This window comes from Hemicordylus capensis, chromosome 6 (assembly GCF_027244095.1).
Source record: "Hemicordylus capensis ecotype Gifberg chromosome 6, rHemCap1.1.pri, whole genome shotgun sequence".
Taxonomy (NCBI): domain Eukaryota; kingdom Metazoa; phylum Chordata; class Lepidosauria; order Squamata; family Cordylidae; genus Hemicordylus; species Hemicordylus capensis.
In genome coordinates this window covers 8,230,276-8,248,198 of record NC_069662.1, presented here as the reverse complement: position 1 = coordinate 8,248,198, position 17,923 = coordinate 8,230,276, and the positions used below count along the sequence as shown (strand labels likewise).

The window sequence follows — 17,923 nt, the reverse complement described above, 5'->3', positions numbered from 1 at the left end:
TTCATGTCCTGTTTATGAGCCAGGAACTGGCTCCTCTCTGTGAGCAGAATGCAGAGCTAGATGGACTTTTGACCTGGCCCAACATGGCAGTCCTTAGCATCTCATGGTCATACTGATTAGCCCTCTTTTGGCCATCTGTGTTTCCCCCCTGTATATGAATGAGATAAAGAGACATACACAGAGAGACAGGTTGAGAAGGAAAAGGGGTGGAAGAGGAAAAGACAGAATGAGGTCATTCACACAATCAAAAACTGTGTTCTGCCCAGGTTGGGGGGCTGTGTTTCCTCCCAAGTTTTGGTTGTGAGGAAGCAGGGAGGAGGAAATGTTACCTAGGTTTTCCTCCTACCTTGCTTCCACACAACCAAAAATTGGGAGTATACAGAGCCACCAAACCCGGGTAGAACACAATTTTTGATTGTGTGAATGACCTCACACTGAGGCAAGTCTCACAATCGGTGAGACTTGCTGGAGGGGGTTTTGCGGGGAGAGTGGGCTTGGCCCGCTCTCCCTGCAGATGATCCAGGCTGCAGCCCTGGGCAGCCGGATCAGCCACCCACACAACTACCAGCTCCATCAGTCTGGGGGCTGCGGGGATCATTCCAGGATTCCCTGCGCAAGCGCGTGAGGCATCCTGGAGAGACCCCCAGGGCCAGGAGGCTTGTTTCAGCCTCCCGGCGGGGGTCTCCTCGTGTATTGCCATGCTGTGGAGCCGTGCCACAGCAACACGCAATCGAAAAGCTCGGTGGTCCTCACGCTTGCCAAAAAGCGGGCTAGGCTCCCTTAGCCCGCTTTTTGGTGATTGTGAGAATTGCCTCTAGGTTTCCCATCCTGTCTTAAACCATCCCACCACCATATATTGTTATATATTCAAGAGTCTCTGTTGTGAAGGAATGAGTTTTTCAAAGGCAACCCCATGAAAGATGATTATATTTCCACAGTCTACTCCATATAATACTAATGGAGTTTGCAGCATGAGGTCTGCCAAGTCTCACAAAACCACCATTTTGTAGAGGTATATCTCACAGTGTTAACTCTGGATGGAACTTCATAATTGGGAGTGGGACCAAACTTCTGGTTACCCCTGGTGAGTTGCCATTTCTGTTTATGCCAGTGTTTAGGGCATAAATGATATACAGCTTTGCTGTAGCATGAGACTGTATGCAAAGAAATTGAATCCCCTGATTAGGCACGATTGAAATCAGTGGAACATTAGTTATGACTAACTTAAATCCCATTAATTTCAATGGCACATAGTCAAGATTCACTTTCTTGTGAACTACAAAACTCGTGGTTGCCTGATAAGGGAAGGTCTTCTATGAAATTTTCTGATTATCCAGACTTCCAGATACTCTTGGAGCTTTGAGATTGAACTCTTAAGGGTCAAATAGGTTTTATGTTGAGGTGGATGGATGGATAATCCCATCAGAAAGCTGAAAGGCAACATCTTTTTTTTTAAATTGCTTGTGCGTTTTTCTGGTCCACCCATCCATCTATCTATGCATTCATTTTTTATTTAATGAAATAATCGCTACCCCAAATCACTTCCTAGTTCTAGAGGTAAGCTGTAGTGGATTTCCCCCTCTAGTGGATTTCCCACTGCCCCCCCCCCGCCCAAGAGCAGGGGCATCCCAGTTACATCCAAACAGAACAATAGATGTTGTCTACCACCACTATACACTATCCTGAGAATGCGTTCACATGTACGCTCTCAAAATACATTCACTAGGGGTCACAGTTCAGAGGTTTTGGCTCAACCAGATAAGTCCAAGACTAACCACAGTGATACATACTTATCTACTATGTATATAATGAAGGGGACATTGACAGTGTTGTGTTAGTGGTAGTGGGGTGGGAGGGTGGGATGCAAGGTTTTCATTTGTTCTCATCTGGCTCAGCTCAGCTGAAGGCCTAGGCATTGGCATTCTTTTTCCTTTTTCACTTGAGCCCTCAACTCAAGTCAAAATCGTTGTGTAGCCAGCTCAGCATCAAAAACTCAAAAGTGTTTTTGAAACTCTCCTAACCTTTGGAAGTGGCTTGCTGTGTGACACAGGTAGTTCATTCTGAGAAAATCATGCTTACATTTTCCCTGGGCATGGGGAACTGGCTCTACAATAATTTGGATCACTGATAGCACTAATAATAATCAATTTCCACATAAATGGCTCATAGTAATTGATCCTGATCCATGTCTGTCAGTGGTTTTGACCATGTGCCTGATGGGGCATGGAGCTTACCATGGGGTCCTACCTGTGACGTTGGGTTGATCAATAATACAATGCTGAGCTTGATGGACCATTGCTTTAATGCTGTGTCCTATGTTCTGATGTCTACTTTATCCACACTGACCCATTTATAATAAAATTGTGCTCAAAGCATAAGATCCACTGAATGAAAACACACACACACACACACACACACACACACACACACCACTTTTCTGATAGGACTGTAGCACTGTGCGAACAATGTAGCCAATAAGTTCGTATTTGGGAAAGGAACAAGGTTGTCAGTGGAACCTGGTGAGTAAATGACATTATTTACTAATGGCCAGGAGGACCCAAAGAAATTCTTAAAGGAGTTCAGAGGTTTTGGCTCAACCAGATAAGTCAAATATAGAATATTACATTATCTCTAATATGGAAACTTTCAGGACTGTATTGACTTTGTCAGTCAATCTGCATTGAATGGGTCATCTGAAGACCATTTCATAGGTAATATTTTCCTACATGGGAAACATTTCTGTAAAGGAAAGTATGTACACAATCCTGAATGAAGTACAATACAGATCTATTGTGGTATTTGTTATAGCTATGAACGCATGGATCAGGTCACCTCTGCATGCACTGAACTGCCCAATCCATGTAAAAAAAATAAAATAAAAAATCTTGTGTTCCATTTCACCCATAGTGCTGTACATGCTTTCCATGGGTTGTTGAAAGAGTCAAAAACATATTTCTCATAAATGTTTAGGAAAATTAGGGGATCTTCTGTATTATCCCCACTGCACATTAAGGTCATTTGAGGAGGTCCATCTCCAGTTACCCCCGGTACGTCTGGTGGCGACTCAGAGGCGGACCTTCTCTGTAGCCGCTCCTGGGCTGTGAAATGCACTCCCTGTAGAAATTCGTAATTTGAACTCTTTGTTGACCTTCAGGAGAGCCCTTAAGACTTATCTGTTTGGCCTGGTCTTCAAGGGTTAGGGTATTGTAGGGTTTTTTTTAATGTACTGGGGTTGGGTTTTTTAAGGGTTTTTAAATTGTTTTTCAAGTGATTGTTTTATGGTATTTTAAAATTTTTGTTTTTATTGGTGACTGATTTTAACTGTTTTTGTTTTGCTTTTAACACCACCCTGAGCCAAATTGGGTAGGGTAGTATAAAAATTCAATGAATGAATGAATGAATGGTTGGATTGGTAATTCCCCAATATACTAAACCTTCCTGAGAGAATTAGTGCAGATTAATGACTAAGAGTCTAAGCTACAAGCTGGACATTCTCTGTTCAGATGCCATCTCTGACACAAACTCACTAGATGTTAGCACTGTGTATGATCCCAAATTCTCAATCCAATCTGGTCCTGAACTACAGACAATAACTATAAGTAAAATAACCAATTAATCTTTTTAAGAAATAAAGGCATGGCAGGCAGGCAGGTGGGCAGATGGATGTCAGAAGAATGTTTTACCCCAGCTGTGTTGGAAGGGGGGAGGTGCAGACTCCTGCCACCACATGTAGCTCTGGAATGTTCCAGAATTCCCCAAACAGTATAGGAGAGTTCTGGACTGAAAAAGGTTTCCCTAATTCAGATCCGGAATATCTCCAATATCCTCTGGAGTGGTCCATTTTGGGCTATTTCCTGAGTTCTGAACCAATATTGCACATCCCTTCTATATGGCCTTTAGCAAATCACTCTCTCATGCTCCCTCCATATCGTTGATATGGGGCAATAGTACTAACCTACTTTACAGAGTGGTTTGTGCTTAAATTTTTCAAAGATCAATAAATTAGTCAGTACAATGCCTGGGAACTATCAGAAGGCCGCCATTTTGTAAAGGTGTGTCTTACAGTGTTACAACTGGTAATTCATATAAACTCACATTTGGAAGTGGAACCAAACTTGTAGTTATCCCTGGTAAGCTAACATTTTATATATTCTCATCTTTAAGGTAATTGTGGTAGAAGATCAGGATCTACTTTTCTGGGTTTGTTTCCTTGATTCAATCAAGAATATTTTTCTTGGTTTCGTCATATTGGATGGACCCTCTAGTTTCAATTTATCTTAACATTAACTTCCAAATAATTCTCTGTGTCAGTATGTATGGGCTTTGAAAGAGAGAACTGATTTGGGATAAATGATTGGATGGATGTTTATACGTCCATTATAGCATAACTCTGACTATTGGATGCTGAGGACTATCAACAGGATCTGGCAATCATGCCCTGCTTATGAAGCACCCCATGGCACCTGGTTCACCACTTTCAGATGGAAATGGTGAGCTAGATGAACCATTAATGTGATCCATCATGACAGTTTTCATCATTTCATTGGAGAATTTGTTCTTTTAAAAAGCCATTTCCTTTTAGCGAAGTGAGGGTGGGTGTGACCTACAGCAATTCCTAGCCTCCCCCCATATCTATAGGAACATAGGAAGCTGCCATATACTGAGTCAGACCATTGGTCCATCTAGCTCAGTATTGTCTTCACAAACTGGCAGTGGCTTCTCCAAGGTTGCAGGCAGGACTATCTCTCAGCCCTATCTTGGAGAAGCCAGGGAGGGAACCTGGAACATTCTGCTCTTCCCAGAGTGGCAATAATACTGACCTACCTTACAGAGTTCCTTGTAAAATACAAGCTTCATTGAATGCATTTTTCACAACAACCAATAAAGGAGCCAGGAAAATGCTTGGGAAATATCAGAAGGCCTCCCTTTTCTGAAGGTATCTTTCACAGTGAATACTGATAATTGGGGTCAATTAAGTTTTGGAAATGGGACTAAACATGAAGTTATCCCTGGTAAGGTGACATTTTTAAAAATTATGGCCATGTTCCAAACAGCTTGATAGAACTGTATATACCTTCATATGTAGGACCTACTGAGGAACTTTGAGCTTCTGTTCAGCTACATAGCCTGTGTGTGTTGTGTGTTGTGTGTGTGTGTGTGTGTGTGCATCTTTGTTCATTGCATTAGTGCAGCATTTATTTGTATATCACCCACTATGTAATCCAAATTCTGAACCTGATGGATCAGTGGTCGGATCCAGCCAGGTTCACCTTATAATCCCACTGGCAAACAGCAACCTCTTCAATTCTAAATTCAATAATTCTAATTTAAAAATTGCAAAAACCAAAACTCATACAAAACACTCTATAAAATACTAGCCAACAAAAAGTCCCCTAGGACTCCGGAAACTATTCAGACATCAAAGAAACAGAATAAGGAAACATTGTTATGATTTGTGCAAAATAGACTAAAAGCAATACCAAAGAACGAGAAGATGTATCCAATCCAACACCCCACACCCAGCAGCAACCACAAGAACCAAGCTACTGGCAAAATGATTTTAAAAGTTTTATTTTACATTACAACTGCCAAAACAGAAGCAAAGTAGAATACAGTCAGGCCTAAGCATGCAGAACTAAACGGAAAATACTTTCCAAAGGATTACCATTTATTTTGCAAACTGATTAGTTTAAAAGCAATTTTCTTATAGATCTGCAGGCTTGTTCTAATATGTATATCTTTCTGTAGAAGAGAGTGAGGTCATTCACACAAGCGGGCGGGGTGGAGGGAGGGCAGGGAGGAGTGCTGGTTGAATTCAGTTTCTCCCCCAGACGAGCAAGGATATACTGCTGGGAGTGCGGACCATGACCCAGATGATCTATGCCGCGTGGGTCAGTGTGGAGCTCCAGAGGCCGGGATGATACATCCTGGCCTCTGGATATCCCACAATGCACTGTCCGACATGCACAGTGCATTGGGGGATACCCCCAGGAGATGGGCGCTCTAGGCACACATTTCTGTGTCCGCTGGAGCTGAATGTAGTCCCACTGAACACACGATCACTCAAGCCCTTAACCTCAGCTAAGAGCCGGTTTTAAAACTCGGCTGGGCAGCACTGCCCACGAAGATTGGGTCCGATCTGGGAGGTTCTCATAGGAACATAGGAAACTGCCATACACTGAGTCAGACCATTGGTCTATCTAGCTCAGTATTGTCTTCACAGACTGGCAGCGGCTTCTCCAAGGTTGCAGGCAGGAATCTCTCTCAGCCCTATCTTGGAGAGGCCAGGGAGGGAACTTGGAACCTTCTGATCTTCCCAGAGCGGCTCCATCCCCTCTGAGGGAAATATCTTGCAGTGATCACACATCAAGTCTCCCATTCACATGCAACCAGGGCAGACCCTGCTTAGCTAGGGGGACAAGTCATGCTTGCGACCACAAGAGCAGCTCTCCTCTCTTCATGCATAGCCTAACCCAGGCTGCTCTTCCGTAACCTAGGTTAGGGTACATGTGAGAACAGCTTCAGTGAGTGAGAAAGAGAGAAAGAAAGATATGTTGGCCAGATCTTGCCCTATGTGTTCATTTCCCTCTTTCCTTCCATTGTTTTGTTAAATTTTATTGAACTACACCAAGAAATTCAGACCTTTCTGTTGTAGAGTAAAGAAGGGTATTTTTTTCAATTTTTTAAAAAACAACACACAAAAAAGTGGTAAGACGTTTGCTCTGAAACATGACTATGGTTTCATGTTTCCCCCCCACAAAAAGACCAAACCGCATAGGCAGTGTAATACATGCCAGTTCTCACAGAGCCGCCATTTTGTAGAGGCCTTTCTCACTGTGTTAATACTGATGGATGGAAAAAACTCATATTTGGAAGTGGGAATAAGTTATCATAGTTATCCCTGGTAAGCTGACTCTTTTGTTTATGCCAGTTTTGAAAGAACCATGAATATGATTTAATCTATTTTTGCAGTCTTGGTTTTCTTGACTTATTCCATAGCACACCCCTGGGTTGGGTGGGAGTCCATAAGGTGATCCTTGACAGACCATTGTTATGATGTAGCATAGCAGTGGTTAGACTCTTCAATTCTGATGTCTACTCATCCCCACCAACCCATTTATATTGAGTAATGGTTAAGAAATGGCGATCAAAGGGCAGGACCCAGTGGAAGCCCACACCTATTTTTTGACAGGACTGTAGCATGGTGTGAACAATGTCGCCCATAAGAACATATTTGAAAGAGGAATAAGGTTATCAGTGGAACCTGGTGAGTAAATGCCATTGAGGCTGCTCCCAAACAAAGCCTAACCCAGGCTAGGGAAGCCCAGACTCTGTTAGGCTGTGTGTGAGAACAGCTGGGATTTAACCATCTTGTATGGTCTTGTATGCACACATATGCACACAGATTGTATGTGTGGTTAGGAACATAGGAAACATAGGAACATATGAAGCTGCCATATACTGAGTCAGACCATTGGTCTATCTAGCTCAGTATTGTCTTCACAGACTGGCAGTGGCTTCTCCAAGGTTGCAGGCAGGAATCTCTCTCAGCCCTATCTTGGAGAAGCCAGGGAGGGAACTTGGAACCTTCTGCATGCAAGCTTGTAGATGCTCTTCCCAGAGCGGCCCCATCCCCTAAGGGGTATCTCTTCCAGTGCTCACACATGCAGTCTCTCCATTCAAATGAAAACCAGGGTAGACCCCGCTTTGCAAAGGGGACAATTCATGCTTGCTACCACAAGACCAGCTTTATGTATCAATGCATGCATAAAATTTGGACCACAGAAGCCAGCCTCTCTTGGCAACAAATTTGGGTTCGTTTGGGTTCCAATATTGATTCCCTCCCTGCAACAGAGTATACACTTTTTCCCACTTAAGATTGTTAAGTCTTGATGGGAACCAAATGAGTGCCGATTGCTCTTGACAAGCTTTTGCCTACCCAGGAAACCCTGTAGCAAAGCAGGAAATGTGGGTAGTGATGCTGTTGCTCAAATCATGAGTGTATAGTCATACCGAAGCAGCATGTAAAAACCCACAGTGAGGTGTGAACTTTGCAGGCACTTCTGGGAACTGGCTTTTTAGAGCTGGGACTAAACTCTTGGTTGAGCCAAGCTAGAGACCTATGGACCAAACAGGGTGTGTGTGTATGTATGTGTTGTGTGTTGTGTTTATGTGTGCTGCAGAAGCAGCTTCAGACATATGTAGAACCCGACACAAACATCCGCTCATGAAGATTCTGTTTGTTTCATCTGCTCTTTGAATGTTCCCTTCAGCTGTGGGATTTCTGTTTTGTTTTGTATTGGTTTCCATTATGACTTTGCCTTGAGAGTCTATTCTGGGAAGAAGGGAGGGAGTTCATTTCGCAGATGAAAACAGGCTATACTTGTAACAGCCAGGCACATAGGGATAATTGCTGGTGCTGGTGCTGGTGTGTGTGTGTGTGTGTGTGTGTGTGTGTGTGTGTGTGTGTGTGTGTGTCGGGGGGGACAAGAGCCCTGGGCCATGATGGATACACATGCAGGCAGGTGCTTTTCCCAGAGTGGCCCCATCCCCTAAGGGGAATATCTTGCAGAGCTCACACAGGCTGTCTCCCATTCAAAAACAAACTGGGGCAGACCCTGCTTAGCAAATGGGACAATTAATGCTCACTACTACAAGACCAGCTCTAGGGATGTGCTGGCCCAGCCACACAGAGGCCAATCACCCAGGTGTGTGGCCTCCAAAATGGAGGCGAAATGGTAGTGAAAAGTAGTTGAAGGGCTAAACATCCAGCTGAACTGGCCGGAGCGGGGGCATAAGGAAATCCGGCAGCGGGAGGGGGAACCTCTGTGGACACACACATCCCCGCCGCCACCAGCAACTCCCCAGAAGGGAGTCAGTTTAAATATATAAATATATAAATATATAAATATATAAATATATATATAAATATATAAATATATATATAAATATATATATATAAATATATATATAAATATATATATATATATATATATATATATATAAAATTATTATTATTATTTACACCGAAAAACATTCGCGAACTACCCAAATATTTGGGAGATGTTCGGTCCAGGGTCAGACTGAACAGGGGGTGGTTCGGTTTGACCCTGAACCGTTGAACCGAAGCGGTTCGACTTTGAACTGGCTCAACATCGAGCCGGTTTGCACATTCCTAACCAGCTCTCCTCCTATCCTCTCTGCACTCGGTGAATACCATAGCACTGGGGCACGTAGACCAGCCCCTGGCTCTGAGTAGCAACTGGCCGTCTTCACAACAAGCTTTAAAGGTACTTTAGACACCTAATGATACTGATGGTGCCATAATGTACAAGACATGCCAAAGGCAGGTGGTTATAAGAAGTCACATCAATACTGAAAAGGAACAGAAACAAAATGCCATGCCCCTTCTCGAAGTGCATTTGCTCGAGACCCCAAAGTTGGGGTTCTCGCTTTCAGGCATTACTGGTCATCGTGGCTAATAATGGTGATCTCTTTGCTTTCTTGTTCAGATATTCCGGATTCAAAACCTTCTGTCTACAAATTACAGCCGACTGATGAAAAAGGGAAAGACATTTCTGCTTGCCTCTTCACCGATTATTCTCCAGCTGAAAAAGAGTCATTCAAAGCGAAGATGGATGATTCTGAGTTCATATCTGTCGATAGCTCAGTTGTGGTAGTGAAAGACCCGGAAGGCAGCAGTCAAACAGCCAGTTATGGAGCCGTTCTCTGGGGCCCAAAGAACAACAAATTTAAGTGTTCTGCTTGGCACAAGAACAAGACCTTCGATGAGTCAGACGGTAAGTGGGTGAGGAAGATATTCGTGTTTTAGTTTTTGCTGCTGAAGTTTGGTCTCCTCGTCCTCCCTCCCTAGGCAATGATAGCTTTCCAGAGCATATTATGAGTATGTTGTAACCCAGTAGTCTTCAGACAATGTTTTAGAGAACCCTGGATTTTCTTGCAAACTTATCAGAGGTTCCTCAAGTAGAAGGCAGTTTATGTCAGGCAGACAGACCTGGAAACAATACAAAAGGTGCCTGATACTCTTACCACAGACGAGAGTTGGAAGAGGCGATGGGTCTGTAGCTCAGCGGTACGGAGCATCTGCTTGCATACAGAAGGCCCTAGGTTCGCTCCCTGGCAGCATCTCCTGGTCGGGCTGGGAGAGACTCCTGCTTGAATCCTTGGAGAGCCGCTGCCAGTCAGTGTAGGAAATACTGAATGAGATAGAACAATGGTCTGACTCAGTAGAAGGCAACCTCCTGTGTTCCTATGTAAGTGTCCCAGGTCACTTTTTCAGTCCCAAAAGCCCTGGCCAGGGCGCCACATGGACTGAATGTGCGTCTTAGGCCAGGAGTTCCCAACCTTGGCTGCCCAGATGTGGTGTGATTATAATTCCCATCATCCTCATTCACAATGGCAAAAGGCCATGGGAGTTGCAGTCCGACAAGATTTGGGGTTTCAGAATCCTTGGCTTAGACCAGGCCTGCAAATATAAGGCCTGGAGGCCGGACCCGGGCCATAGGAACCTTTTTTTTTTACTGGCCCCCAGGTAGGAATACCCTGCAGCACCATAGGATCTGGAAACTGCCTTACTGCCTCATCCTATGCATGTTTACTCGGAAACATGTCCCACGGTGTACCCAGAGGGACTTATGTCCCAATACGCATGTCTGGGATTTCCGCCTGAAAGCAAGAGGAATTTCGGGAGAGGAGAGGACTTGGCATTTGTTTGGGGTTGGCATGCACTCCAGGGGCCCCACTGACCCGGCAGTGATAAAGCCCATTTTCTGGCCAGTAAGAACATAAGAACAGCCCTGCGGGATCAGGCCCAAGGAAGCCCATCTAGTCCAGCATCCTGTTTCGCACAGTGGCCCACCAGATGCTGCTGGAAGCCTACAGGCAGGAGTTGAGGGCATGCCCTCTCTCCTGCTGTGACTCCCTTGCAACTGGTACTTAGAGGCAACCTGCCTTTGAGGCTGGAGGTGGCCTATAGCTCTCCAACTCAGTCATCTAGTTATCTTTTAACTATGTATCCTTAGTTAAAAATGGTGGGCCCCTAAATGGAGGGGGAGTGAGGGTGGGAGAATGTCAAGTAAATAAAACTTCTTTCATTAATAATAAATTAAATGTACGAATGTATGTGCTGAAAATTGACCTCATATACCAAATCATGGTCAGTTCCGGCACACTGGACCATTTGGGTTGTGTGCCCCTGGCTTAGACCATGTCCCAGAACCCTTGTAGGAACCTAGGAAACTGCCTTCTACCAAGTCAGACCCTTGGCCCATCTAGCTCAGAATAGTTTACACAGACTGGCAGCGGCTTCTCCAGGGTTGCAGGCAGGAGTCTCTCTCAGCCCTTTCTAGAGATGCCAGGGAGGGAACTTGGAACCTTGTACATGCAAGCATGCAGGCAGGTGTTCTTCCCAGAGCAGCCCCATCTTCTAAGGGGAATATCTTACAGCGCTCACACAGGTTGTCTCCTATTCAATTGCAAACCAGGGCAGACCCTGCTTTGCAAAGGGAGCAATTCATGCTTTCTATCAGAAAACCAGCTGTGAGCTGGGCATGGAGGCGGGCAGCATCAGTGAGCCCAGAACTTGTACCCAACACCAGAGTGAGGGTGGAAGGAAAGGAGCTTCCCCACCCTGCACCTTTCCTCTGTGCCCAACTCGCAGGCCATCATTTCCCCTGCCTCCTAGCTTGCTTGTAAGAGTCTCATGATAGCCAATGGGGACCATGCCCAGTTCCCGAGTTAGAGCTGGAGGCTTCTCTGACCCTAATGCCGATCGTGAGAAGAGTCCTGTTTGTTAGGAACATAGGAAGCTGCCATATACCGAGTCAGACCATTGGTCCATCTAGCTCAGTATTATCTACACTGACTGGTAGCAGTTTCTCCAAGGTTACAGGGAGCAGTCTCTCTCAGCCCTGTCTTGGAGATCCCGGCAGGGAACATGGAATCTTCTGCATGCAAGCAGGCAGATGCTCTTCCCAGAGCGGCCCCATCCCCTAAGGGGAATATCTTACAGTGCTCATGTGTAGTCTCCCCTTCAAATGCAACCAGGGTGGACCTTGCTTAGCAAAGGGGACAAGTCATTCTTGCTATCACAAGAATGTGATATCTTGCAAGATATCTTGCTATCAGCATGTCATTAGGATGTCAGCCGACAAAACTTTATCATCAGTATTGTGGTCATTCATTCACTAATTCTCCTTATCATTCTTGTTGCAGAGTCCATTCCTGCCCAATCAGAAGGATCAACTGAGTCAGGTATGTGCAATCAGGAAAATAGATTCAACCTGTGAGAACCCCAAAATCATCTAAAAACACATTAGAGTTACCATCAATAAAACTTTAAAACATCATAAACTAAAAGCCTGATAAAGCAGGTGTTTTCAAAAGTCATTTTAAAACAACCAGAGATGGGGAGAGGTTCTGATTTCATTTGGGGGTGTGTCTCAGAACCCTGGGGCAACCCAATTCTTATGGAATTCTCTGCCATGGAATGTGGTGATGGCCACCAGCTTGGATGGCTTTAAAAGGGGCTTGGACAAATTCACAGAGGACAGGTCTATCAACCGCTACTAGCCTGGTGGCTATAGGCCAGCTCCAGCTTCAGAGGCAAGATGCCTTTAAATACCACTTGCAGGGGAGCAAAATCAAGAGAGAGGGTATGCCCTCACCTCTTGCTTGTGGGCTTCTCAAAGGCATCTGGTGGGCCACTGTGGGAAACAGGATGCTGGACTAGGTAGGCCTTGGGCTTGATCCCACAGGGCTGTTCTTATGTCAACCCTAGAGAAGACCCAGTTTTGGACCGCCACCATACAAGCTGGTGGTAACCACAACCAGACCTCCCCCGATGGTCTTAACAGGCTGCAGGGTTCATGAAGAAGAAGGGACTCTCTTAAATAAAGAGTTGTCCAAGTGGTCTGTGAGCAGTTGCTAGCATGCAGAAGGCTGTTCTCCTGTGATGTTTATTCTTTCCCCATTTTTTGTTTCCATCAGATTCCCGGCTGAGTCTCCTTTCTCTCACGGTGTTAGGACTGAGGGTTATTTTCTTCAAGACTGTTGCTGTCAACTTACTCATCACCTTACAGCTCTGGTCAAGATGAGGTAAGCATGGTGCTCTTTTGGTGGGGATAAACCTGCTTAAAGTCCAGGGAATTGATCCAGATCTGGTTAGCTCTGCCCCGGCATCTTGGTGAAAATGTAATTGGGAACAGACCTACCAGAAGCTAGCAGGAAGTGAGCATAATACTTGGCTGGTCTCTGTTATGTTTCAGATAATAATCCAATTGCTAAAAATAATTAGAAACACTGGCTGGTATCCAGAGCAGTGGCATGCAGTGAGCAAATTTGCATGAGTGTGAAAGGATAGCTCAGTTGTGCTAAAAAAAACAAAACCCCAAAACCCCAGGCATTTGTGGGATTGTGATCTTGCACTCTTGCAATCTTGCACAGAAGTTCCCATTTTAGAAAGGAGGTGCTGTTGTGCAACAGTGCATGTTCTTGTGGCAGTGCAGCACTAGCACAACAGTTTTGCACTAGCCTCACATCCGCCTGCAAACACCATCAGCCACTGTGCTACATTCTTAGAGAGCTCCTTGGATGGTCTAGACCAGGGGGTAGGCAATCTTAGCTCCCCAACCAGGGGTGTAGCAACTATTGAGCAAGGGGAGACAAGTGTCCCCAGGCCCCAATGGTCTGCCCCGCCCAAGGCTTCCCCTCTACCCCGGCCAGGGAGCCAACTTGCCCCCTTCTGCACCCAGCCAGCGAGCAAAGTGCTGACCAGCTGGGAGCGCAAGTCCCACTTCTTTCCTCTCCAGCCAGCAAAATGAAAGGCTATCTAAGGAAGGAAGGAAGGAAGGACTCTCCTCCCACCAGGCATTGGACCCTCCCCTGCATCTGACATCAGATGTAAGAGGGGGCGGGGCCAGTGCCCAGAATGGGGCTATCCCTGGAGTTCCTTTTCAGCGATTCCACCAACCGCTGACAAAGAAATGAATCTCTGCTGGGGGTTGTGACAGCCCTGTTCTTGGCACTGGCTCTGCCCCATTGCATCTGACATCAGGTACAAGGAGCGTGGCTTGGGGCACATGCACACTTTGTGTGCGCGAAGGGACACCCAGGGGGCGGGGGAGCTGGTGGTCGGACTTTGTCCCCTGGCCTCCACCAAACTCCCTATGCCCCAGCGGTTGTTGTGGTTCAACAACAGCTGGAGAGCCAAAGTTGCCTACCTCCTGGTCTAGACCAGGGTTTCTCAGTGTGTGGGTCCCCAGATGTTATTGGACTTCAACTCCCATAATCCCCAGCCCCAGTGGCCTTTGGTTGGGAATTATGGGAGCTGAAGTCCAATTACATCTGGGGACCCACACGATGAGAAACCCTGGTTTAGACTGTTCCTGATTTGAATTTCGGCTTCTGCCTTCTCATGCGCCATTGTAGCGCCCATTGACAATTTTAAAAACTTCACAAATCAAAGAATCCATCTAAGGAATCCACCAATATTAAGCAAGAGGCCTCATTTTGAAATATTCCTGCTCCACAGCCCAGGTACCTCTAGTGTCACACACCAGGCAGAGCCCTCACTGAGGTTGTAAACCTGTGCAGGGCTGTACCACTTCTTCAGATGGTAGACAAAGGACTCACATGAATTAATGTCCCTGGAAGCAAAATTTCCCTCCACACAGAAAACCAGATATCAGGGAGGAGAGTTCAAGCCCAGCCTTATCTCTGGTGTTGAATTTTTGATGTGAGAAGGATGAGTATTTTATAGAGGGACATCCTCTCCTTTGATTCATCCTGCCATCTGACATGCTGACAGGTTTACTGCCTCATTGAGAATGAAGTCAAATTCTTTTCGGAACCCTGAGTCCCAGCCGCCCAATCGAAAGACCTCCAGATCTCACAGAGACCCATATTCCCCAAAGCTGTATCATTGCTTCCAGTCCTCTCACACTGATGACAGAGTGCCAGGGTGGTTAGTAGGGAAGCATTTAGGTTTGGTGTCCATTTAGGTGAACAGTAATGAAAACACCAATAGAATTCAGTTGCCAGATTTCAGAGAGGGTGGTTGGTTGCCCTGCTTGTGGGATACATAAGAACATTTCCAGGAGCATCTGGCTGGATCATGTTAGAAACAGAATGAGGTCAATCACACAATCAAAAATTGTGTTTGGCTTTGGGAGCTGTGTGCACTCCAAATTTTCAGTCAGAATGGTAAGATGAAAACCTGGGTAGAAGTGATCATGTGGGAGCAAGGTAGGAGGAAAAGCTATCCAGGTTTTCCTGCTACCTTGCTTCCACACAACCAAAAACTGGGAACACACACAGCTCCCAAACCCAGGTAGAATACAGTTTTTGATTGTGTGAATGACCTCACAGTTGGACTAGATACGCCCTTGATCCAATTCAGTCAGCTCCTGTTATACAGTAATACACTTCTAAAGATAGTTAGGGAACTAGACTGGCATTAGTGAACACCAGAAAGTCTGAGAACACCCAAAGGCCAATTTCCATATCGTTTCTTTTGTGCAGGGAACTTTCTGCTGCTAATTATGCTCCCTTGTGCAGTAGGTTCTACAGATATCGGGCTCCCGTATAATTAAGATGTCTCTCCCTCTCCTTGAATTTTAGGAATGACAAGAAAATGTAAATATCTGGGTGAGATATTGTGAAAGAACCCCCTTGGAAGCTTGTACCCTCTCCATCTGTGGACAAACACAAAGAAGAGTGGATTTACTCCGCGGCGGAGAACCACATTGCATCCTTCCTGTATTCCTTCTTCCATGGCTTGTCAACATTTATACTGGCAAGGAGAGACTTTGCATTCTGGATTTCTGCTTCTCATGCAGCCCTTCAAGCACAGGAGCCTTGAGAAGAAAACAAGTTGGCAAAGCAGCTTCCTGTGCCGCTCTGTTGTATGATGCTATCTTCTGAATGTAATCTACCCTCACATCCTGTATTGTACTGAATATTAAAATGTATACGTTTTTGAATCCTTGTGTATTGGTGGTACTTGGTGGTTTTGATAATATTTCCTGATCATCTTTTTTTTTTTTTTTTAAAGGAAGGTAGGTGGATTAGAAGTAAGAAAGTAGGCCCAAAGCCAGAGATTGCAAGATGAGGGGACTCAAGAATATGGGGGTGGTGAGCTGTCCACTTAAGTACATGTGAAAAAGGATGAATCTAGTATGTCAAAAATTCAGTGCCAGGAAGGCTTAAGTTCCATAACAATCTATAACTGGTGGACTGCTCATTGTACAGCAGCTGTGAAAAAGGCCAATTCCATGCTAGGGATCATGAGGAAGGGGACTGAAAATAAAACTGTCAGTATTATAATTCCTTTATACAAATCTATGGTGCAGCCACTTTTGGAGTACTGTGTACAGTTCTGGACACCGTATCTTAAGAAGGACATTGTAGAACTGCAAAAGCTGCAGAAGAAGACAGCCAACATGATCAGGGACCTGGAGCAACTACAGCATCTGGGGCTTTTTCATTTATTAAAAAAGGGTGACTATGGGGACACATGATAGAGGTCTATAAAATTGTGCATGGTGTGGAGAGGGTAATTAGAGAGAAATTATTCTCCCTCTCTCACAACACTAGAACCACGGGTCATCTCATTAAACTGATTGCCAGGAAATCTAGGAACGACAAAAGGAAGTACTTTTTCACACAGCATATAATTAATCTATGGAATTCTCTGCCACGGGATGTAGTCATGGCCCACCAGCTTGGATGGCTTTAAAAGGGGCTTAGACAAATTCATGGAGGACGGGTCTATCAATGGTCACTAGTCTTGATAGCCATAGGCAACCTCAAGGCTCAGAGGCAAGATGCCTGTGAATACCAATTGCAGGGGAGCAACAGCAGGAGAGAGGGGGCATTTCTTCATCTTCTGCCTGTGGGCATCCATGAGGCATCTGCTGTACCATTGTAGGAAACAGGATGCTGCACTAGATGGGCCTGATCCAGCAGGGCTGTTTTCATGTCATGTAACTCCAGCAGGGAGTACTGTAGTGTACAGGGCTAATGACTGAGGAGGCATAATGGAGGAAGAAATCTCATTTTGATAGCGTCTTTAGATCAAAGATAAGCCCTGCTCAAGACTGCAGACGTGTGAGTGTATCCCTGGAAGTATACAAAGGGATTTACCCTCACTACACAGTAACCACACGCTGGCTTCTTTATCTTCCTGGCCCTGGGGGCTGACCTCCTAGCTGAGAGGGTGTGGCGGGGTCATGAGAAGCTCTGACATCTCTCAGTTCCTGAAGTACTGGTGATCTCCCACACCTTTTTCGGCACAGTCTGAAATCCTATACACACAGCACCTCAGTTAGAAGGTCTATCTTGAGGCAGGCCCATAGTTAGCCTAAAGGCCGGCAGGGAGGGGAAAAGAAGTTTAGAGGCAGCTGTGGGTCCATCTTGAGCAGAATTTGCATTTTCAAGTGTCTTAGGAAACACAGGGAGTTGCCATATACCGAGTCAGACAATTGGTCCATCTAGCTCAGTATTGTCTACACCAGGAATTCTCAATGCTGGGTCCCCAGATGTTATTAGACTTCAACTCCCATAATCCCCAGGCACAGTGGCTTTTGGCTGGGGATTATGGGAGTTGAAGTCCAATAACATCTGGGGACCCAACGCTGAGAATCCCTGGTCTACACTGACTGGCAGCGGCTTCTCAAAGATTGCAGGCAGGAGTCTCTTTCAGCCCTATCTTGGAGATGCCAGGGAGGGAACTTGGAACTTTCTGAATGCAAGCAGGCAGGTGCTCTTCCCTGAGCAGCCCTATCCCCTAAGGGGAGTATCTTACAGTGCTGATACATGTAGTCCCCCATTCATATGCAACCAGGGCAGGCCCTGCTTAGCAAAGGGGACAATTCATGCTTGCCACCACAAGATCAGCTCTCCT

General features: G+C 45.4%; 1 protein-coding gene across 1 annotated transcript in view; it reads left to right on the top strand.

Moving 5' to 3' along the window:
• Window positions 1-16,001, top strand: part of LOC128329421 (T cell receptor alpha chain MC.7.G5-like) — a 209,014-nt gene extending 193,013 nt beyond the window's left edge. The window contains exons 5-8 of the mRNA XM_053260599.1: window positions 9,513-9,800; window positions 12,235-12,273; window positions 13,009-13,116; window positions 15,640-16,001. Coding sequence (XP_053116574.1) covers window positions 9,513-9,800; window positions 12,235-12,273; window positions 13,009-13,115 — 434 coding nt within the window. The 3' untranslated portion in view covers window position 13,116; window positions 15,640-16,001. The remainder of the gene's footprint in view (window positions 1-9,512; window positions 9,801-12,234; window positions 12,274-13,008; window positions 13,117-15,639) is intronic.
• The last annotated feature ends 1,922 nt before the right edge of the window (window positions 16,002-17,923 follow it).